The sequence below is a fragment of the Pterocles gutturalis genome, unplaced genomic scaffold (genome assembly GCF_000699245.1).
Source record: "Pterocles gutturalis isolate BGI_N339 unplaced genomic scaffold, ASM69924v1 scaffold660, whole genome shotgun sequence".
NCBI classification, from domain to species: domain Eukaryota; kingdom Metazoa; phylum Chordata; class Aves; order Pterocliformes; family Pteroclidae; genus Pterocles; species Pterocles gutturalis.
In genome coordinates, this window is record NW_010140374.1 from 165,543 (window position 1) to 187,596 (window position 22,054).

Consider the following 22,054-nt stretch of genomic DNA (forward strand, 5'->3'; position numbering starts at 1 on the left):
GAATGCCGCTATCTGAACCCATTTTCCCTCTACCAGAGGATTTCATGCTTGAGAAAAGGAGAAACAGCTTTACTTAAAAAACAACTTCTTTGCTATTCTTCATCATCTATCATCAGAGGTCCTGCCTGCCACCACAGCCAGGACATGTTCTCCTCTATGGATACTGCTCCCCAAAGAAAGAGCTGCCCACACTGGGACAAAAGCATGCAAAAACATACACTTCCAGTGGCACTTTCATATTTACACATGCAACTAAATGTAAGAGATCACAGTCCACAGCCCTATATTCAAGCTCAGTGCCAAAACCAGACGGTGCACAGAAGAAACGGAGCTGAGCGATACGAAAAAGTGCCAGCAGAAAGCAAGGAGAGGATGCACACAACGCGCTGCATGAGGGACACGTGAGATGGTCAGGGGGGAAGCGTGCTAGAGAAAAAGAGGAGAGTGATGCCGCAGCACAGAGCACGTGGCAAGGAGCAGAGGAGTGCTGGAGTGGGGCTGGAGAGAGCGTGAGCGCACACGTGTGGGGCTGAGAGCATAACGCTGCTGAACATTTACTCTCACTTTACATTACGGATTTAATGGCTTTTAACAGGAGACTTTGTAAGTGATCAGGAATTGGAACAAAAGGAGCTGGGGGAATAATTATTCTAACCAGGGGAGCTAGAGAACATGGCAAAATCGCGTGCTGAGCAATCATGCTAATTAAAGGCACCCAGAAGAATCAGGATAGAAATGCCAAATGGTTTTCACTCTGCTGCCCTAATCCACTAACTGTCTCATCACTTTGACTCCCACCAGCCGTGGGAAGGACAGCTCTGGGTGAGCTGGTTTGGAGCAATAAAGCATGGAGCCAAACAAATGACATGGGGCGGCTGGTCCCCTCTGCAGCAACCTAGAGCGATGCTTGGCTCTGCCAGACTGAGCAGCAGCTGCTTTGCACCAGCAGCCTGGGGAGGGGGATAAATGCCCCCACAGCCTCCGGCTGAGCAGCAAGGATCCAAACACACTTCCCAGAAAGCAGAACGGTTGCTGGCAAGAGCCAGCATGAGGCTAAACACAACCCACAGCCACAACCTTGGTCCTTTCAGGCTGGTCAGCCCTACTGCGTGACTGCCGCTCTGCACTGAGCTGTGTTATATGGCTCAGCGTGGTGCTCTGTCCTGGGCTGTGGCTGGGGAGCGTGTTTCCAGTGCCACACCAGAGCTCCAGCAGCACAGCTTTGGTCACCACTGGGTTGGGTCCACTCAGGTTGGTGCAGGGGTTTTCCAATGGGTAAGGACATCGTCTATGCAGTGAGCATCACCCTGATCTCCTAGTGCTTTAAATGCCAGCTGGGGTTCATGCCATGCTAGCACCAGGAAAGCAAGAACTAACATTGCAACATGGGCAATTCTTCAGCCAGAAAAAGTGGAGACTAGGAAAATGTCCATGTTGCAGGGAAGAGAAATGAACACAACATTGCTCCCACAGACTAGAGGCCTTAGAGACCCAAATAAAAACTCCCATGCATTCAGCCTAGTGTAAAACCCAAGACAGACCCCTCAAGATGCTGCTGGGCTTTGACTTATTGGGGATGTCACAGGGAGATCTTCCTCACGCATTTCTCGAGTCCAGCAGGGCTCCATGCCAAGGCAGATGGGTGCAGAAAATACAATTAACAGAACAAGACACACAGTGGTGAAAATCACACTCTGCACACAAAGAAGTCTCTCTGTCCTTTCCAGCCTTCAGGAGAAGGTCTACCACTGATAACTGCTTGGGTAAGGAGTGCTTTTCTCTCCAGCAGCACAGACCTGGGATTTGCTGCAGCAGTCGCCTGCATTGGCACAGAGCGAGAGCTGTAGGTAGGGGAGGTGGGGCAGCAGCAAAGTGAATGCTAACAATTGCCATCAAGCAACAGCTTACTATTTAAAAAGCAACGGTTTGTTTGTTAATCAACAGGTCCATTAACAGGGAGCAAATGCCTCTCTAATGGACACCCACAGGATCACAGGCTGAACTACTTGTGTGCGGCATCTTTTGATTGATTCACCCTGAAGATCATCAAGTAAATGAGAGAGGATGTAATATTTCTGCAGGAAACATTCCACAGCGGATACATTGATTGCAACACTCAGCCAGCTGCCATGTGCCAGTCTCTTCTTAAAGAGGCATCGTATTTGATTCTCTGATTAAATATTTTGCAACTGAGAACAAATCAGGGACATTGGCTCTACTATGCCAGGTGCTTGGCCCGCACAGACCTGGTATCCTGCCAAGGAGGATCACGTGAGTGGCTGATGTCCAACCTGCTCGCTCTCTTCCTGCCCTCGAGGCTCATAATCCCATTCCCTTGGTCCTTCCCGGGCCACACAGATCACTGCCACTCCACTGCCTGGCATCTTCCTGCTGCCACCAAATCCTTGACCCAAGCCAAGGGAGCCTGCTTGGTGGCATACCAGGAACGCAGATCTGTTGATTCATTTATTCAACTCCTACCTGCAGCTAAAGCTGCAATATTATGGTCTATTTTGCCTGCCCAGTGCCTCTCTGTCTCCCGCTCTGTCACCACAATAAATCCATTTTTAATCGAAAGCTCACTGAACGCCCAACGGGACAGGAGGAGGCAGGGCTGAGAACAAGGAATACCCTGAGAACAAAGGAAGAAACTCCAGGACCCGTAAGTAAAATAGCAATGAAACCATCAGCTGAATAATTTACCCCACCAGCAATCCCAGCTGTCAGGGATGGCCCATGAGCCAGAGCTAAGTGCTTGCTGCAACCTTCAGTTTGCAAAAGCAGGTTCTTTTTCCCACAGACCAAACGGTGGGCTGGCACCTCCACTTTATGAGCTGCTGAACAAACACCGTCCTCTGCACGAGCTCTGCCAAAATACAGCCACACTTCCCACTTACAAGCGAGCCCTGCCACCGCTCACCAAGCCACAGCCTTGGAGCTGTCAAAGTCACCCTGAACAATACCAGCAGGGCCAGGAGACCCACTTCTGAAATGACATGCTTATTTCACATGCAAATCAGCCACACAAATTGAGACCAGACCCTCCTTTTCCCCTCTGAGCTATTCATAAATAACAGAGGCATGAGGCAGGTGAAGGGTCTTTGAGGCAGGTGAAACACAGAGGTACAAAGGACCGAGCATCGAATTGGAGACAAAAGGAGAAAGCTAAACACTCACCCAGGTCCCACGGGGAGACACAGCTAACCCTCCCCTCCGGAGATAAGCTCCATCAAGAGGGCGTCCAGCCTGTTGGAATAATGACTCCTTGAGGCAAAGCAGAGGTGACAGAAGCTACAAATGAGAGCCTTTCTCTGCTGTAGCTTCCATCCTTTCTCCCCTTCAGTACGGGCAAGAAAAAAAAATATAGAAAGAGCCTGCGGGTCCCATTCAGGGTGAACTACGTCTGCTATGTCAGCCTCACAGCCAGGCAAGAAGGTAACAGCTGCAGGTATAAGCCTGGCCATGGATGCTGGGCTCCTGCCCCCACTTCCTTTCTTTTCAAAGAAAATAAAATCCAGTTTGTATCGACTACTGAGAAAACGAGACAGCATTATACAGGACACGACCCTCCACAATCAAATTAGGTCATTGCAACACCATAACCGGCACGGAATATGTAGCCCTGATAGCATATAGGATCAAGGAGAATGATTTTATACAGCAAACGTTGAAAGACAAAAGGAAAATGAATCATATCAGGACATCAAGCAAAATCCAAGTGTGAGATAAGTTAGTTAGGAGCAGGAACAAGCAGCACTCATGTCTCAGGGCTTCCTTCCCAAGCCCTGTGTCCCCATTCAAACTGGCCTGCCACTTCTCAGAGCTGGCCATTAAAAACATGGTACCGGCTGGAAAACATCTTTGCCACTTAATGCACAGCCTCCTCACTTCCCCATCCCCAGAGCTCTGACAGTTTCCAGAAGAGTAAAGCCAGTATTCCCAGAGCAGGTTTGCAGCCGCGGCCCTCGCTGTGTCAGCAAAACACCCAACAGCAACCCACTCAAGGTGCTGACCTCAGGAGTGCTAAGATCTGGTTAGATTGGGGACTTAGCATCCTACTTTTGCTGTTAGTCACCACTTCTGCGTCTATATATACACTGCACACAGGTCATCAGAAAATCAAACGCAAGGTCCAGCTATGCAAACTTTCACCGTCACGGTTTGGCAGTCAGGTCTCCTCCCATCTCCCTCCCCCAGCTCAAACATCCCCCTACACAGGTCACCCCCCATCCCAGCTCTCCCGTACCCGCTCCTGAGCACTTGGTCTCCCATAGGAAAAGCCCCTCATCACCCAACTGCTCAGCAATCACCGTCAGAGACAAATCCATCAAGCTATTCCAACCCAAACATCCCTCCACGAGAGGGGACGCACAAGTTGGGAGGTATGTATGGTGATGTGGAGGCCACCGTGTGTCTCTGGCAAGGTGAGGGTGAGTTAGCACTCAGTGTAGCAGCAGCACTGTTCATCACTAGATCAAGACTGTGAGGATCTAGACATGGCTCTGTGTGAGCTGGGAAGTGAGTGCTGACACCCCAGGGAGGTCAAAACCCAGCTCAGCACAGCTCCCTCAGCGCCTGTTTCACCTCATCAAGCAGAGCAATATGCACCCAATATATTCATCCTGCTACATGCAGGAAGGAGGACAGAAACCTTCCTAAAACCTAAGATTTACATAGCAGTCCGTGGCAGTGGCTTCCCAACTGCATAATGAGTATGTTAACTTGAGCTAGGCTGATTCTCCAGAGATCAAGAGATGGAAAAGAATAATCAAAGAAACCTGTGATAGAGTTTTTGATTAAGCAGCTGATGATCAATAAAAGTTATCTGCAGGACACAGGGTGTTAATGAGCTACCATTCCTGTAGCAAAGAAACACCTGAGCCCACATGCTCCCCACTCAACACAGCCCACAGAGGTCAGCAAGACCCCGCTCCTCCAGGACTGACAACGTGAGAACATGGGCCACCAAGTCCACAGGTCCCACTCGCCCTCCCTCCTGTTAAAAGGGCAATGGTGGAAGAAGGAAAAGAACTAACTTTAAGGAGGAACATGGCTAGAAAGAGGAATGAAAAAGGTTAACAGCCTTATTCAAGGTTTGAGATACTACATTTGGGAGGAAAAAAAAAATAATATATTGAAAAGGCGTTCATAACCTTCTCAGACAGCTCCATTAATTTAAAAAGACCTTAGAGTTTTGCAGCTGTAACACCGACACCTAGCATACCTACAAAAGGGAGCAAGAAGGACCCGCCAGCTGGGCTACCAGCTCTCTGCAAGCAGTGATGCAAGGCACAAAATGACCCACAGCACATCCTGCAATTACTACACTGTTACACCTTCCCTCACAGTGAGGTCAGTGCAAAGAAGTATTAGGTGTTCAGTCTTAATACTTATTAATATCTTAAACTCATCCCCAAAGATTCTAAGGCATTAAAGAGTGGACTTTATAGAAAATTTCTCATAATAACATAGCCACCTGTTTAATAGCACACAGCAGCAAGGCTGCACAAGGGTTTCAGAGAGCAAGTGCAAAGGAGAGCTTCATATTAAGGCTGCAGAGAAGAGACAAAGCTCAGAGCGGTAGAGACAGAGAACATCATTACCTCTGCCTGAATTTAGCTATTTTACTGTAACTAATCATTTTACTCTTCCAGAAATGTCCAGAGAACTGTTAGTGACCACAGGGAGCTGCTAGGATCTTTGTATTACATTTCCTCCCAAAGCTGCCTCCTCTGACAGCCCAGCTCAGCCTGCCTACGAAAGGGATTTGTTTTCCCAAGACTCACTTTAGCCTTCCCGTCCTTGGAGGGTCTAGGGAAAGCTGAGAAAAAAATCAGCAGACAGGATACTCTTTCTGGAGCATCCCAGAGGGAACAGAGGGGATGAACAGCACATTAGGATTTCTCCCCCAATTTCTCAACTTCTCACGGAACTGGGGTTTGCAATTGCCCTCTGCAGAGATCACGTCAAGACAGATCATTAATACTACTTGACGCTGAGGATCTCTTGTAGTAAAAAAGCACTGCGGTTACTTAGTTCAAATCTCTATATTATTCATAAGATCCATATCTATCATGGATATAATATTTACACTGCTATGGGGAAATGTAATAAGGCAATAAGCGCTTCCTTCCTCCAGGTCAAGATGAAAGTTTGCATCTTGGAGAGCGGCACTTTCCTCGGGCAGCAAGGCTCGTATCCCAGGCTCCCCGCTCAATTCCTTCAGCCAGGAACTAAAGCCAAGGTGAAAAATAATTGCTCTTCCTCCAAGCCCAGCACTAGGGCTCCAACTAACTCCAACCAAGAGGGCCAGGAGGCAACGCCTAGGTGGAATGAGGTCAGCAGAGCCCCTTGGAGGTCAGCAAGGAAAGGTCTCCAGAATTAGTTGAGACAGCAAGCAGAAACATGTTAAATCATGGCATGGCCTCCATGAAAGTGGAAAGGGAAAACTTGATCTAACCTTCCTGGAAAGGAGCAGGCAAAGCCTAGAACTGTCATTTTGTGGAATCTTAATATACAGCTAACAGCTTCAAGAACTTGTTTGTCCATCTAAACTCCTGACTCCAAAAGACTGGTTGTGAAAGGACTTCAGGTGGCGACTCATAAACACCCAACACGGTCCAGCGGGCTGAACACGGGCCAGACTGCTAGCTGTCAACAACCCGGTGTGACCTTGAGCAAATTGATGCCTTTCCAGCTGCCTCTTCTCATCCATAAAATGGAGATGAAGATGCTTGGCAGCCCCTTGATGGGCTGGAAGGAGAAATGCCTCTTTCCAGGAAACAGTGGAGGAGCAAGATGCCAGGTTACTTCTCCTCACTAAGAAAAGGATAAAATACATCCCATGTCTCAAATACTCAGCTGCCTGATGTGCTCTCAGTAAGGTTCCCCTGACATTTGGGCTCTGCTGGGATCTGGCATGAGAACAGGACAGTCCCACCCCACCCCATCTCTGGAATTTGCCCAGGATTTATTTTTAACACAGCTCTCGGTGTGAACATTTGTGGTGGGATTTGTGTGAATTCATACTGATCTCTGCTCTGAGCTAGCTTCACCAAGTGTGCCAATAGCCAGGACCACCGAGAGAACAGACGGCACAATCCCCCCCTGCCATCCTGAACAAGGTGTCTAACACAGGACAGACCAAAAACATCCTATTTCCTTACATGCGTAGAAAGGAAGCTTTGGGCAGCCACCTCAGATGGAGCTTCTCCTTCTGTCCAGGGGTAACTAACCTCTCCTAGAGCATAAGACACAGCAAAAAGAACCCTAAGTTGTGCTTAAAATGGCCTTTCAAAATCACGAAGCCCTTTGCCAAGCTCTCTATTTCTTTTTGGTTTTGGATTGTGAGCAATGAGCAGAAGCTGTGGCCCATCCGAAAGAAGACCTGAAGATTGGGCTGTAACCTTCTGGTATATCAAGACCTCAAGTATGGCTTGAAGCATGAGGTCCTTTGCTTTAGTACACACCTGATGGCCATCAGCTCCCCTTGCTCAATGCTCCACACATCAGTTACAGCGCAGAGATGTAAAATAACGGATACTTTTAATACAAAGGGTCTGTCATTTATTTATTAGCTGGCGACAGGCCCTGCAATCCAGGATGGATGCATTATAAATCCACTGCATTTCTAACCATTAAAAATTCATCCAATTCATAATGTAGGATGTCCGTAATTTCTTTATTAGTGTTGAGTGTGAAGGATTTTTCTTTCTCCTCCCATGGTTTTAACTTTGCTGCTTTACTTTCCCAAAGATCTTGCTCATCTGAGGATTAGCTTTGCTTAATCCTGCAAGAGGGAGGTGGAGGGGTGGGAAGAGCTGGGGGACGGGAGACAAGGGCTGAAGTCATTTTGTTCCAGTGTTGTCTTCTAGTTGCAAATTTGTCATATGTACTTCAGAGACTTAGCTGCCTTGTCTCCTAGTCACACTTAACGGGAGACAGAGAAACTGCTCGTCCTGAATTTAAAAGATACTTGTAGGAGAAAGGAAAGGGAAAAAAAAAAAAAAAAAAAGTGCTTTTTCCCTTGCAAAGGGGAAAAAAAAAGAGGTATGGTGGTGTGACAGGGAAGGATGATGTAAAGCCTTCTGAAATGTATTAGCAAGATAAGAACAGGTGTGCAAACATTATAGAATAGCACATTTCAAATAGATCAAACATACGTGTATATTTTTATATATATTATATATATAAATAGGTGGGTGTAGTAACCTTCTGATTCAGTGCTCCTATTCATTGAGGAAAAATGGGTTAGTAGGGCTGAAAGAAAGTGTGACATTTTTTGCAGACCCACAACTGTGACAGAGACCCGCAGGTACTACTGCAACAACAGCAACAAATAGGAACTGGGAGCTAACATCAAGAAAAGCTGAGTCTACGTGAAGTCATCACATAGTTTGATTACTGCAATACATCCCATATTGACCACGCTTAGCTGCAGATGCAGGACAGCCCAACCATCAATGTACACACAGAAATGTTCATGCTTTCACTGAGTCTCAGGTTTGTTCCTATCTCTTAAATGGATCTACCCTGGTAGAGGCAGGGAGAGGGGGCCTGAAAAACAGAGTCAAGCAGGGTTCAGCATCAGGTAACTTGCTGTGTGTTTGGAAATGAGAATGTAGGAATCTAAAAATGGATTATGCAATAAACCCTGCCTTAATGGGAGACAAGCCCGAGCACTGAGAGCAATCCTTACACGCTGTGAATTCAATGTACTTTCCACCCCGAGACACTTGCATACAAATCTTACATCAGCTACACATGGCAATGGGTTTGCGGAGTTCTCAGATGGGTCTGTTCACTAAATCACACCGAGTTCAACAAGGCTAGTGTTTTACACTTAACCACGGTGTAAGACAGCTGCTTCAGGTCAGGGCTTCAGGAGCACAGCAGCAGAAGTGATGCTTCCATTGGCAGCAGCATCTTCCTCCATCCCACCAACCCCACTGGAGGCAAACCCATCCCGTCTGCACCCATGACCGACAAGAGCAAGACAGCCAGAAGGATGCTGAGGCAGCCTAGAAACCTGCACTAATCAAGAATGACAATTTCTGTGCTTTTGTTGTATTATACATGAAGTAACAGAGCAGCACTCTACAGAGAGCAGCACTGCTCCGCCTGTCCCATGCTGCTGGGAGGCGCGATCCATCCCTGTCTGTGCACCCCCCCAGAGCCAGCCACCATGCCAGCCAGGGAAACAAAAGTCCACTTTGACACAAGAAGCTCTTTAGGCAGAATATCTTGTTATGTGGGTCTTACCCCAGTTTTCAGGACTGAACAGGGTATTTTGGGCTGTCTAGCACAAAAGCAGCACTCAAGGCTGGGTTTTATTTTTTTAACCTCTACTAACGTACAGCTTCTCTGCTAGATCCTGGGCTGTACTTCTTGTCCCACAGGGCAGTGCTACTAATAATGTTCCTGCTGTGTGTGCAGTCGTGCAAAACTGTTCCAACTCCTAAACAATAACAGCTATTTTTAATTAGGAATTGCAATTTAATCGGACAATGAACAAACAATGAGAGCCTGCCATCTTCTAACCAGAGAGACAGCTCCGGTCTGACCATGATGAGTCCCCAAACACTTCTGAGAGCTAGATTTTAAACCTGAAAACCAGCCTGGTTAGACTAAAAAGTCACAACACAATGTCCTTGCAAACTTTGGGAGCTCCCAGTGCATTCAGGAGTACCCCATGGCCAGGTGCCATGGGCACATCCCCCTTGTCCCAGGAGCACAGAGGTACCCCAGCCTCCAGACACCTTCCCAACAGCCAAGCATTATAAGCTGCAGTAAACTCATTAAAAAGCAAGACAAATGTTTAATTGATGGCCAAAAGAAACAAGTATCACAAATCTACCCACACGCACATACACGCACCAGCTATCTTTAAAGCAGCCCACAGCAAAATTCACTCAAACAATGAGCCATTAGGAGACTACTCTCCAACCCCCTTTGTTACCCCTGACACCAGGGCTGCCTGAGTTTGCAATAGTCTCCGGTCATGCACCGTGTCACCACCTCTTGTCTTGCAGGGACAAAGCCCTGGGACTCGGAGGAGGGCTGGCTGATGAACAGAGCCCTCCTTTCCCTGGCACGGAAACCTCCTTCAGTGTCAGAGCACTGTGGGGTCAAGAGCACTACAAGCACAACTGGATAGAGAGAAGCATCAACACCTGGGCATGTAGCCAGTAACGCAGGAATGAAAACCTGCTTTATCCCCATTTCATCCCACTCCTTTTCTCTCACCCTGCTACAATGAGTCTTGACTCATGCCAGACCACGGGTGAAAAGCACGCCTCTGCTGCCAAGCCCTCAACACCCACTAGAAACTGGAGATGCACCATCTTCCATGGCTTTGGGCAATCCCCCTCAGGGGAACTGCCTGGTCAGGAGCATCATGGTGGCTTTGCCAAGGAAAGACAGAGCTGTGAGGGTGCTCAGCAGAAATCCACATACGCTTCGGTGTGTGGGTGGTAAGGTGGAGGTGATCGGTGTGTAGGCGTCGCTGTGCTGCAGGGAATGAAGAAGAGCTCATTCAGCAAGGATTTTATCCACGCCCATCCCACGGTGCAGGGGTGAGTGGGGAACACGCCCACGTATGCAGAGACGGTGGTGCGTGCACGGGGTCCATGGGATGCTGCAAGAGCAGTGGGTGGGGGTGCATGAGCCCCTGAGATGAGCAGGGGGTTGGATGCAAGATGGAGTATCAGGAGTGCACATACACATCCTCCATGACATGGTGTACCTCTTGGGCAGTCCAGCACAACCCATTTGATGCAGGGACCAGGCTGACATGGCAGGCAGCGAGAGCAGCCTGTTGTGCTGGAACCACTCCAAATCCAGGGAAAAACCAGTTCAAGGCCTCCCCTTATCTGGCTTGTTAAGTGCTTGACAGTTCACACATCACGGGCTCCTTTTCGGAAATCACCCCAGGTGAGCCAACCCTGCTTGCTGCCCCCACAGACGCTGGCATTAGACCAGCCAGTGGAGATACTTCCAGGCCAGAGGAGCAGGCAGGGTTTTGCATGAGAAAACACTTCCTTGTCCACTCCTTGATGTCTGTATCCAGAAGTATTTCCACCCCAAGGACAGCCTCTCTGGAGGTAGGTCAATGTCAGAGCTCAAAGCCATGTTCTCCTTCATTTAAGAGTTTCTCTTCCTGATGGATCCCAGTCCCCAGAAATGTCCCTGCCCCAGCTGCACTGCCGGCATCATTTCCCTGCACCAGGGCTGGAACCTGCTTGGCCCCTTTTCATCTTGGGTGTTGCTACAAATATTTTTGGTAAACACATGTTAAAGTAACAGAGATAGAATCTAAAACCCAAGCAGCTGCAGTCAGGGGGTAATTGGATTGTATGCAAACCAAGTCGCTGTGCACATCACACCCAGAGCAAGGCATCATCCCAAAACAGGCAGGGGCCAGGCAGAGTCACATTTCCCACCCTCCCACGCTGCTTTTCTTTCTCTCGGTACAACCACACAGATAACACAAGCAGAGCTGGCCAATGGGCGAGGTACGTGCAATGAATTCTGCCAGCCTTTCCAAGACGGCCTGAAAAACTCTCATTTCTGTAGCACCATCATGGCAGGAAGGTCTGAAGATCAACTTGCTGAACATGAGGTTGTAACTCCAAGTACAGGTGCAATAGGTGGGACGGGCACTCCACCTCTGCAAACGCTGGTTTGACTTTTGAGTTCTGGAAAGTGTAGGTATTTCTTCCATTTGGTCTTTCGGAGATGGATGAAATGATGCAGAGCATAAAATAGCCACAGGTAAGGAGCACCAGCTGTGAGAGCTGGGAAGAGCTGTCAGGTTGGATTGAGTCCCACTGGCTATGGGATCTCTCCTGTTAGTCAGATGTTGCAGACTGGAGAAGATGCTGGTTACAGGAGAAGTCCATTTCTTCTCCAGGGGCTGACAGAAGCAGTAATTTTTGTTGTTCACACTTTTCCTCAGGTACCCAGAACATCTGCTCTGGAAGCAGCTGGACAGAGCCTGCAGGGTTTCCTCAACATCCAATTCTTTTGCAGGACATTCACATCAACTCAGAGAAGTTTCTATGAGAGGCAACAGCAAACCAGAATGAAGGGAAATTTGGAGGCAGAAGGTCATTGCAGGGACCTCCAATACCTTCCACCTGCTAGCAGCTGAGTGTCGAAGGCAGGGCTTTTCCACAGACCCAGGCCAGAAATCCAGGCTTTGCTGGGACAAATTAAGAGACACTGAGTAGAGCAGCAAAACACACATAAACGAGTATACAGCTACTCATAGGTCCTCATTAAATCCTCTAAAAGTGTCTCATATGGGTTGGCTGAGAAGGACAAGAGCACAAGACAGTGAGGAGTCCCAGGGCAGAAGAGTCTCGACCACAAGTGCCTACTTTGGAGAAGGAACGGGCATTGGGTCCTGCTGGAGAAGAGCCTGGGGCTTCCACGTTAAAGGAGAGAAGACGAAAATAAAAGTTTGGAGGCACTGGAGAAACAGCAGAGACCTGTGGGAACTGAGACCAGTACAGCCCAGTCCCAGGCTGGGCACTGGGCAGCAGAGTGCTGCTGTCACTTCAGGCTCCACATTTATTTCACATGAAAATAATATTTGACAAATCCTCTTATTCCTGGGGGGGAAAAAAAAAAAGAAAGAAAAGTTTCCCTTTTCCACTACCAAAAGTTTTAGTTTTCTTTTTTAGCCAGATGAAATTGCAAGTATTTATGGCTTTATTTTTATGTTGTTGTTGTTTTTGGTGAAAATGGGAACATGAACTGACCAAAAACAAAAATGCTGCATACTTTTTAGCTTCCCATGCCCAGGATGAACAAAACACACTAGGCAAACAAAAAGAATTTACAGTGGTAAGGGTAAATATCCTTCCCATTTTTGTTTTCAAGACTATTGGAAACAGAGCTAAGGAAATCCATTTGTTTAAAAGATATGATTTTTTGAAATGACCACAATGTTCCTTTTAAACTGCACAGAAATACCAGATAAAGACAGGGTACTGAGTGAAAGAGCGCTGATGGCGCTTTTATTGTGTGATTTGCCTTGTTTTTTTCTGAAGTATTTCTTTTTAGCCGATTACCATGTATTTACAGTTAGTGTAATTATACCTAATTACTTAATTAGCATGAATACATGTAATTACTAACTTCAAATATGTAATTATGTCAGGGCAGCCTGTAATAAATGAGGTTGAAAAAAACCCTCATTAGGACTCTACGGAAGGACGGCTGCTCCACCCATGTGGAGAATGCATCCCAGTCCCCAGACTGTGCCAGTCCTGGAAGAGGAAATCACAGCCAGCGCCGATCATGTCTGGCAACAACCTCCAACAAAATCACACCACTTGCCCCAGAAGTCTAGCTTCACAGCACTGGTAGGAACTGAGCATCCACTGATGGGAGGCAGACAGGGATCTGCAAAGGATCTGTCCCCCAGATTAATTTTCTCCTTAAAGGTTTGGGGTTTTTTTCTGATTTGTGTCATTCTTCAGACCTCTTGGGTCAGACAAGAAATATGAGGGAACAGAGAAACTGCAAAACCATGTTGCGGCACTGGAGTAAAGCTTGAGAGATCAGATCCAGGAACTCATCTGCATCTGATGCATTCTGCATGTAATTAATTGCTACTATTAAAGTCAAACAATCTGGAAGATTGTTTCTTCTGAAACATTGTACCAATCTTTCACCACAAAAATTTCCAGTGGATTGTTTCTTCTGAAACATTACCAATCTTTCACCACAAAAATTTCCAGTTACTCATAATTAACAAAATTTAAATTTTGCAAATTCAAATCTTGAACACTGGGAGATGGAGCTAAGGTAAGAAGTTGCTGTTACTTCCAAGCCTGCACAGAAGGACTAATAGCCATCTTTGGACACAAATGAGGATCAACTGCATCGCATTCTGTGTTACCAAAACCCCTGACCATAGGTTGAAGCTGTGTGGTCCTATACCCTATCTCCTCATTACATGTTCTGTCCACAGTGCTTGCACCACAAGTCCAGTTCTTCTCCTCTCAGCTGTTGATTTCCAAATATAGAGAGATGCAAACTCCCCACAACCTGTTGCTCCTCCTGATGATGTCTGCCAAGCGGATATGCCACTTGGTTTCCCTTCCATGTGCAAAAAATCATGAGAAAGACTGTTTTAGCTTATTCTTCTGAATCAATTTGTGGTTGGACTGTGCCCATTGAGCATGGCTGAAACAAGGACTGGTTGCAAACCCTAGTGCTGCCCAGCATGCCATAGAGTTACAGTGTAAAGGTAGGGGAGCATCTTCTCAAAGACCCAATGCTTTATCATGGTTCTTTGAGAAGCCCTCAGCCAGGAAGAGTAAGAGGACCTTGAGCCAAGCTTGTCCCTCCTGGTCAGCTAAATCAGGCAGTAGCAGAAAGGAGGCAAGAGCCAACTGCAAAAATCCCAGAAAGTCAGAGGTGAGAGCTGGCTCCTGTGCCCTTCATCCCGTCGATGTGAGGACATCACATCCCCAGTGAGGAACACATCTCCATCTCCTGGAGGACACGTTAACGAGAAGAGCCCACAGGACAGCATCGCGCAGCGGGAGCGAGAGGGGCTGCAGCTCTGCGGGCAGGGAGCTGCTCTCCATATTTCAGCTGCAATTCCATTATGCAGAGCTAAGTGGCTGGGAATAAACATCCGTCATCCCTCTATGATAAGCGATGTTCGCTAGTATAGAGGGTGACAGAAATCTATATCACATCAATGTACTATTAATACTGCATTAAGCATATAGAGTTTGCTCTCCTCATTGCAGTGCGGTAATGGGTATCAGCATGTCCTCAACCCAGACAACATCCAAGAGCACAGGGATGCTCACAGGAGGAAGGAAGGAGAAAAGCTTCAAGATGGAGAGAGACATCGCTTGCTGAAGATGCTGCTCTAGCAACACTTCCGTGCAAAGAGAGACACTGGGTGCCACGGAGCCCCTTTGCTCACAGCTGGACAGGGGCTCTGGGGTGGTAGGTGGCAGGAGGGAGGTGACAGCTCACATCGGTACAGCCTCAGCTGGGTATTGAGGCACTCCCCAGCCCAGAGGAGCTCTCTCTACAAGTGACAGCAAATGAAGAAGTGTTTGTGTCCAAGCTTTACACTGAGGGAAATAAAGACCCTCCAGCACAAAACCACAAGGAGAATGGAAGCAACAAATATTCCCCAGCTCAGGTTTAAGTTGAGCAGAACACATCACATCAAACAAACCCCTTACAGCAAAAGCTCCCCAAAGCACAGCTGATTTAAAAGGTGAATTATGAAACTTTCCAGCCTTAAGCAAAGCCACCAGTGAACTCAGAAGTTTTGTCCAAGTAAAGTCCTGGGGACTGAAATACAATACACACACCAAATCCAACCCTGTCTGAGGTCTCAAAGTCTGGGTTTTGCCCCATAAATGACCAGCACATCTAAAAAATACAAGGGCTTTCAGCCTACCAGCATCCAGCCGTGGTTTGCCTCTTGGTAGCACCCAAAGGGAGTGCCTGCGGAGGCAGTTTGGTTTCAGCCCAGCTGCCTCACAGCCGCTGGGAAACCTGGAGCTCGGAGGTGGCGATTTGCATTTCCAGATGCCACCCCCAAGCATCTCTGCAAACTCCAGATCCTAATCAAATAGCCTTATGAAACTGAGGCCAAATCCTGCTGTGAGCGACTTCCCCTGCAACCCACCCAGCTCTGACAAGCCCCACAGGGCAGACACTCGGAGCAAAACTTAATCCTTCGAGGTTTAAGCTCTGCTACCGCACAGCTGCAACAGCACCCGTGCCTTGAAATGGTCAGCGCATAGATTAAAGAGATTCGAGAGAGCACAGGAGGGAAAGGAAAAAATAAAGCGGGGGAGCCCCCCCTCCCAAGCCATCAGTTTGTAAATCATTGCGAGATGAGGTGCGATAAGAAATGTAAAATACGTAATTAACAGCACAGAAAAACCACGCTGCATTCAGCTTCTCCAATTCCGCCTAATCACTGCTCTCCTCCTCCCCTCTCTACACACAGACCAAATTTAGCACATTAAAATGAAAATCAAAGGGAAAGCTGGGTGCATTCACTGGGTACACCTCATTGCTCCGGCAAGCGAAGCGCAGTGATAAGGGCTCAGCAGTGGCTTGTGGCACCTGGGAGGGTGCACGACAGGGGCTGCCCCACAGGAGCAGCAGCCACAGCTCCCTTCCCCTGATGGGAGGAGCAGTGGACATGGAGCAGCACGCTCCTGCCTAGCACTTAACACTGGATGAGTTTCCACAGGTTGGGAAATCAACCTCTTCCCTGTTTCCAGGGGCTGGGTGATGTCTCCTGCCCTCGCAAGTCAGCAGCAGCCCAGGGGAGAGCAGAGCAACTTCAGTGCAGCACCGCCTGCTGCTGGCTGGGCAACAGAGATATAGCACAAGTTGGGGGTTATCCCCCTTTGTTTGCAAGCTTTTTATTTTTTCAGTTCTACCTAGAATCAAGACGCAACAAAAGGATGAGTGGTAGCAGGAGAGGAACATTATCCCAACCTCCTGCATTGCTCAGCTTGCATCTCAGAGCCGGTAAGATGCCTGGGAGAGCTCAACTACTGGCTGCAAGCCACTGCATCTCACCGCTCGCGTGGGAAGCGGTGTGGGGCTCCTAGAAAAGCATCCTTTTACCCACCACTTTTATGCTCAGAATTTAGGAACACAAGACAGAGGAGCACTTAATCACCACCTGCTAGTCTAATGAGCCCAGTTCACAACCCAGATTTATACAGGGAAGATAAAAAAGCTTTACAGAAGCCCATGAAAACAAGCCATCCAGCATCTAAGCCTCCTGTTCATCTCCACACGTCTGCCCCACCATGGCCATGTGTCCTGAGCTTCTCCCTGGCCCAGCAGGGACCCAAGGAGGCAGCCCTATGGCTGGGAAGCTGCTGCAGGAGGAAGGGGAGGCAGGGCCCCTCCCCAGCCAGGCAGGGTCACATCCATCCCCAGGCTCCTGGGCAGCTCTTGCTCACACCTGAGACCTCATGCTCAGAGACAACGAGGCAGAGTCTGGCTTCAAATCACACTGTCAGGCAAGGGGGGAAGGTGACTGGTGGGTGGCGGAGGGAGGGTGAAGGGAGGTGAAAGTGAGGGTGGAAAGTCTTCTCTGGAAGCACCTACATGTATGTTGTGATTTCTGAGACCTGAGATTCACTTTGGTTTCTGGACCATACCAAGATCCACTCTCCTCAAAAATCTCCTTTTCTTCCTTATCCTTTTAACCCCTTCCTCCTCACCCTCCTTCCCCCGTCCCCCCAACCCATCCCCTGGTCCTCATAGGGGGCTCCGGCCGGATCGAGCACTCACACGTGTCTGGCTTGTGGCAGTTGTGTCCTTGTCGGAAGTACTGAGGGTTCTCGATGACAGGAATGCGGGTCATGCCGATCACCACCGTGTCCGGGCCAGCGTCCAGGGACGAGGGCGTAGTGATGCCGTGGTTGATGTGGTGGAGGGGACTGGCTGAATCCTCCTCTCCGCTGATCACTGCCACAGGACCTGCAAACACCACACACATCTGTCAGGCACAACAGAGGAAAGGGGACCTGCGAGACCTGCTGACCGTGGACCACCACCAGCCCCCGGACAGGATGCCTGTCCCGGCACCCCTGGCAGTTGGTCCATCCCTGGGCAGCTTACAGGGCAGGGAAGATGCCTCAGATTTTCCTTCCTGGTTTGGGGCACCAGGCTGACAATCTGCAGGTAGCTACAGGTGACAGTACAGCCGAAGTGAGTCCTGCACAAGAGTCCTCTCCTGGGGCTGTCACAAGAGATCAGTCGCTGTGTGCCTGTATACCCCGGCATCACGAGCTTGGCAGAATACATAACCGAGCTCAGATGGAAGAAACTTCACCCCTGAAGTTCTATTTCACCTCAAATCTAAATTCACACCACTTGTCTTCCCAATATGTGTCACCCATCTTGCTTCTCCTCCTCCAGTCTCATGGCACACACACAGAACCCTTTGGTTGGGCTGATACCCAGGGATACATGATGCCCTGGAGCAGATCCCACTCAGCTCATCCCTCCTCCTCTCCTCTAATTAAGCTGTTGCCATGTCAAGTATTTGTTAAATCCTAATTCCCTTTCTGCTGCTTGTTCGCAGGGCCAGCTATTGATCCCCGCCAGGCTAAAAGTGAACTGGTGGAGAGCTGGAGGTGGTCTCTCTGCACTGACTATGGTGCAAAGCATTGACGTTGCTGCTCTATGAGCATGGAGCCCGCAGCACCCACCTCCTTAGTCAATATACACAAGAGACCTTCCCACACCCTGAGTACCCCAGCACCCACCAGTGTCCCAGCCAAACGCTGCCCTCTTGGGCACGTCCATGTGCCTCCCCCATGCCTCACAGCACCCACTTACGTGTCCTTGTCTACCTCCACAGAGCAGGTCCCCAAAATGTCTGTGTGCCCCAATGCACCCACATCAACCTCCTTCCCACAGAGAGCCAGAGACTGAGCTCTAGCTCCTTGAGCCCCCAGCCCCATGACTCCTTAGAGCCAAGTGCCTGCACCCAAGAGCATCACTGCTCTAATCTTGCCCTAACCAATGACAGGCTTGTTTCCCATAGGTAAAATAAAGTGATGAAGGAAAGAACATCCATACCCGAGAGCCAAGACTTGCTTCCTACACAGAGCTATTTCTCAATATTCAGCTATACCCCAATTTTTTGGCTGATGTTTTACTTTTATTTTTAGACCTTCTAACTTCAGCCTTTGCTATCAGCTGCCAAGGCTGGAAACCTCAGGGGATATAAGGCCTTAATACAATATTCTCCACTTCCATTTAGTCTCATGTTGGCTGATGCAAGCCACCATCACAAACACCTCCATCACGAGGTGAAACCCTCTAATCCATGCTGCAGCCATTCGTGCTGCCTGAACACGGGATCCTGAGGAGCTGGCCAATGCAGCATTGCACAGCATCCTTCCATGAGGACCTCCCTTATATATTCACATGGGAAGAAAAACCACACTCAACTAGAGATGCTCTTTTTCTCCTGTCTGGGTGCTACTAGGGGCTACCAGAAGCTCAAGCAAAAACAAGCAGAGATGCTGCATTAAGACTTCAAACCTATTCAGAGAGGCCAGTCTTTTACCTATGTTGCATAGAAAATGCCTCTCTCTCATCTGCTTCTAATTGCACAATTAGTTTATTATGTAGCACTAGCAACAAAGAGGGGAGTCTTCAAGCCATTTTACTCTCCAGATCTTCTGGGAGGACTGGGTGAACACCAGCTCCATGCAGTCATTCTGCCTTCATTAATCTAGTCTAAAGGCTGCTCATTTTTGGAGCTTCAAGTATTGTTTGTTCTTCCAAGTGGGATATAATAAAGTTATTGTGTAATTATCAGCATCCTGGCAGCCATGATAGGTGTTTTAGTCACAAGGAGAAAAAGTCTCTCCCTGTATTGTGAATTGTGAGTTCCTTCTGGCAGGTTCTGGGTTTTTTTTTCTTATTTTTCTTTACATTACTCCATTCCTTCTGGCAGGTTCTGGGGGTTTTTTTCTTATTTTTCTTTACATTACTCCCCAGGTCCACGTGACTTCCAGCTTTTGAGACACAAAGACAAAATTCAGCTCTTGCCGCAAGATGCCTCTGTTGGGACTACGTGCACTGTATTTCTCCAAACACAAAAAGCAAACAGGCAATTTCAGTTTGAATGACTTCTGGTCTTTCTCATTGTCAAGTCTTTCCATGCAAACCAGGAGGACTGGGTTTTGCACAGTGCCACGTCCCTTCGGCCGTACCCTGTGCTGCTGGCTGGCCTGGCTGTGGTGGGAAAGGGAGAACTCTGAATTTCAAGGTGCAGTTCACAAAAGAAGTCATAAAAAATATCACCTGGTATAGACTTGTGCAAATAATTTGAGGCAAGACCATAAAGATCCCCCTTGCAGTGGAGAGGTAGGAGAGGCTATTGAGGACTCATTGCTTTCCCCAAGCAGCCAAGGTGTTGCTTCAAAGGAAGGGACCCACACACAGCGGGAGGCAAAAGGCCTCTCTAGCGAAAGATATCCTCTGCTTTGAAAGCAGAAATCGCACCTTTGTGACAAGAAGCAAAGAGGACATCTCTACAGCATTGGTACCGGAGGGAGGATCATCGGTTTCATAACCAGCCATGGGACGTGTGCCCTGCTGGCTGGCACCCTGCTGGGGACATGGTTCTCGGGGACTCACAAAGCCCTGCCAGCATGTAACCCTTGCTGTCATTGCTTGCACAGCATCTCCTCGTTTTTAAGAAGCACAGATCACAGCAGTTTCCCTCTGGCACAAGGAGGTTGGAAGGACATGGCTACATCTAAAGGAGCAGGGCACAATCAAGGAGGCCAGGTACTTGTGAGACTAAGCACAGCATCTATGACCTGATGTTCTGATGACAATTTCCTTGCCAACAAACAGAGGCAAAGTCTGACCTTTACACTCCATAGGTTCTTTTCTGCAGCTCACTTCTTAGGAGGACTCTGCATGTGTTATCCCTAGTTTCATACCCCAAATCTGTCCAGGATCTATGGGGTACGATGTAACCATCTCTCAGCTGATCCACAGTCAACACTGCTCTTCCCCAGCAAACACTGGGTCCTGTGAATGGACTCAGCCTCTGAGTCATCCAGCCCAAGTCAATGCTGACAAGCTTGGACATTGGCAAGATCTACCAACCCCCAAAAGTCTCAGAGCCAAACTCTTGATGCTCCATGACCATCTAAACCCCTTCCCATTTCTGAAGAAGTACGAAACCCCAAGAACTGCCAAGGCAGTTGCAGTCCTGACACCACAGGGATAGCACACCACATAAAGTACAATCTGTCCTTGCAGTAATCCAGGGACAGTTTACTGCCTCTGATTGTATTTCCAGGTCTTGAAAAAAAACAAAATAAATCCCATTCTCAAGACACCAAAGGAGCATGCTCGATGGATGCAATGCACTAGCTTTCAAGCTTTCAGAAACGTTTCGGATGACAGTAGGCACTGAGCTGGGATGGGACTATAACATACCGTTCAGCCGATTCATCCCAATATCCTCCACAGGATATAATTGGATTAAAAACATAATTTACAGCTAAGGACTTCTCCAAGTTTCCTCTATTAACTTTTGGGGTATGGGTGAAGGTGTAGAAATCTGGACAACATTAAGTCCTACAACACAGTCACAGCTCTTTATCACTTTCATTCCCATCCCTTCTGGCTGGTGACAGCTGAGATCCAGTTCCTTCCAAGCACACGACCACCCTGTTGCCCCTCTGAAACTCAGATGAGTGATGGACTCACTGCACAAGCCCTCGACAAACTTTAAAAACATCACTGATATCAAGCAGTCACCGATCACTTTTATAGGTTTGACTATTGCTCTGACACTCGAAATATACACTGCCATTAGCAATGCCTGGAAATAAAGCAGCTGCCTAGACTTCAACTTTTTTAATCTATCTTGGCAATAGCATATATTTTTTTTTTGCTGTTAAGTAGGTAAAGAGTTCTAATATATAATATAAGGTAAAGGGTTTCTGACATATAATGCTGATGAATGGCTTTATTTGGAATAATTCTCACTAGCTTCAGCAGTGCATTTTCCAGGTAAGGTTAAAGGAAAAAATGGAGTTAAAAAAAATATATATTAGGTTTACCTTCCACTTGACAGAGCAATAGGCAGAGAGACATAGGAATGATGCCAGTTTTGTACTGTAAAAATGCAGAATAATAGCCAAGGGTAGCCTGGGGTAACTCCTGATATACCATCCTATGATCTTAAAACAATATAAAATATTTTGGAGCTCCTCTGGAACCTAAAATCTAGCCAGTGATGCAGTAGCTGTTTCTGTGAATAACTCAGCCTCTGCTATAGACAAACATATTGTGGATATTAACTATAAAAAGAGTCTGTTTGTTAATACTTTAAGAAGCCTTTGCAAGTTCTGAGCATCAAGCATGTCACGTCTATGCTCTGCAAGGCTTTCGATGGCTCTCCTTCATCCACGGAGGGTTCTCACCACCCAGCAGCATCCACACTGCCTGCAACGACAGGGTTTAGCTGTTCTCCACACTAACCACGTGCAGT

General features: G+C 47.9%; 1 protein-coding gene across 1 annotated transcript in view; it reads right to left on the reverse strand.

Moving 5' to 3' along the window:
- Nucleotides 1–22,054, reverse strand: part of LOC104469189 (NT-3 growth factor receptor-like) — a gene marked incomplete at its 5' end in the record, with an annotated part of 158,261 nt that overhangs the window by 78,912 nt on the left and 57,295 nt on the right. The window contains 1 exon segment of the mRNA XM_010083610.1: nucleotides 17,311–17,499. Coding sequence (XP_010081912.1) covers nucleotides 17,311–17,499 — 189 coding nt within the window.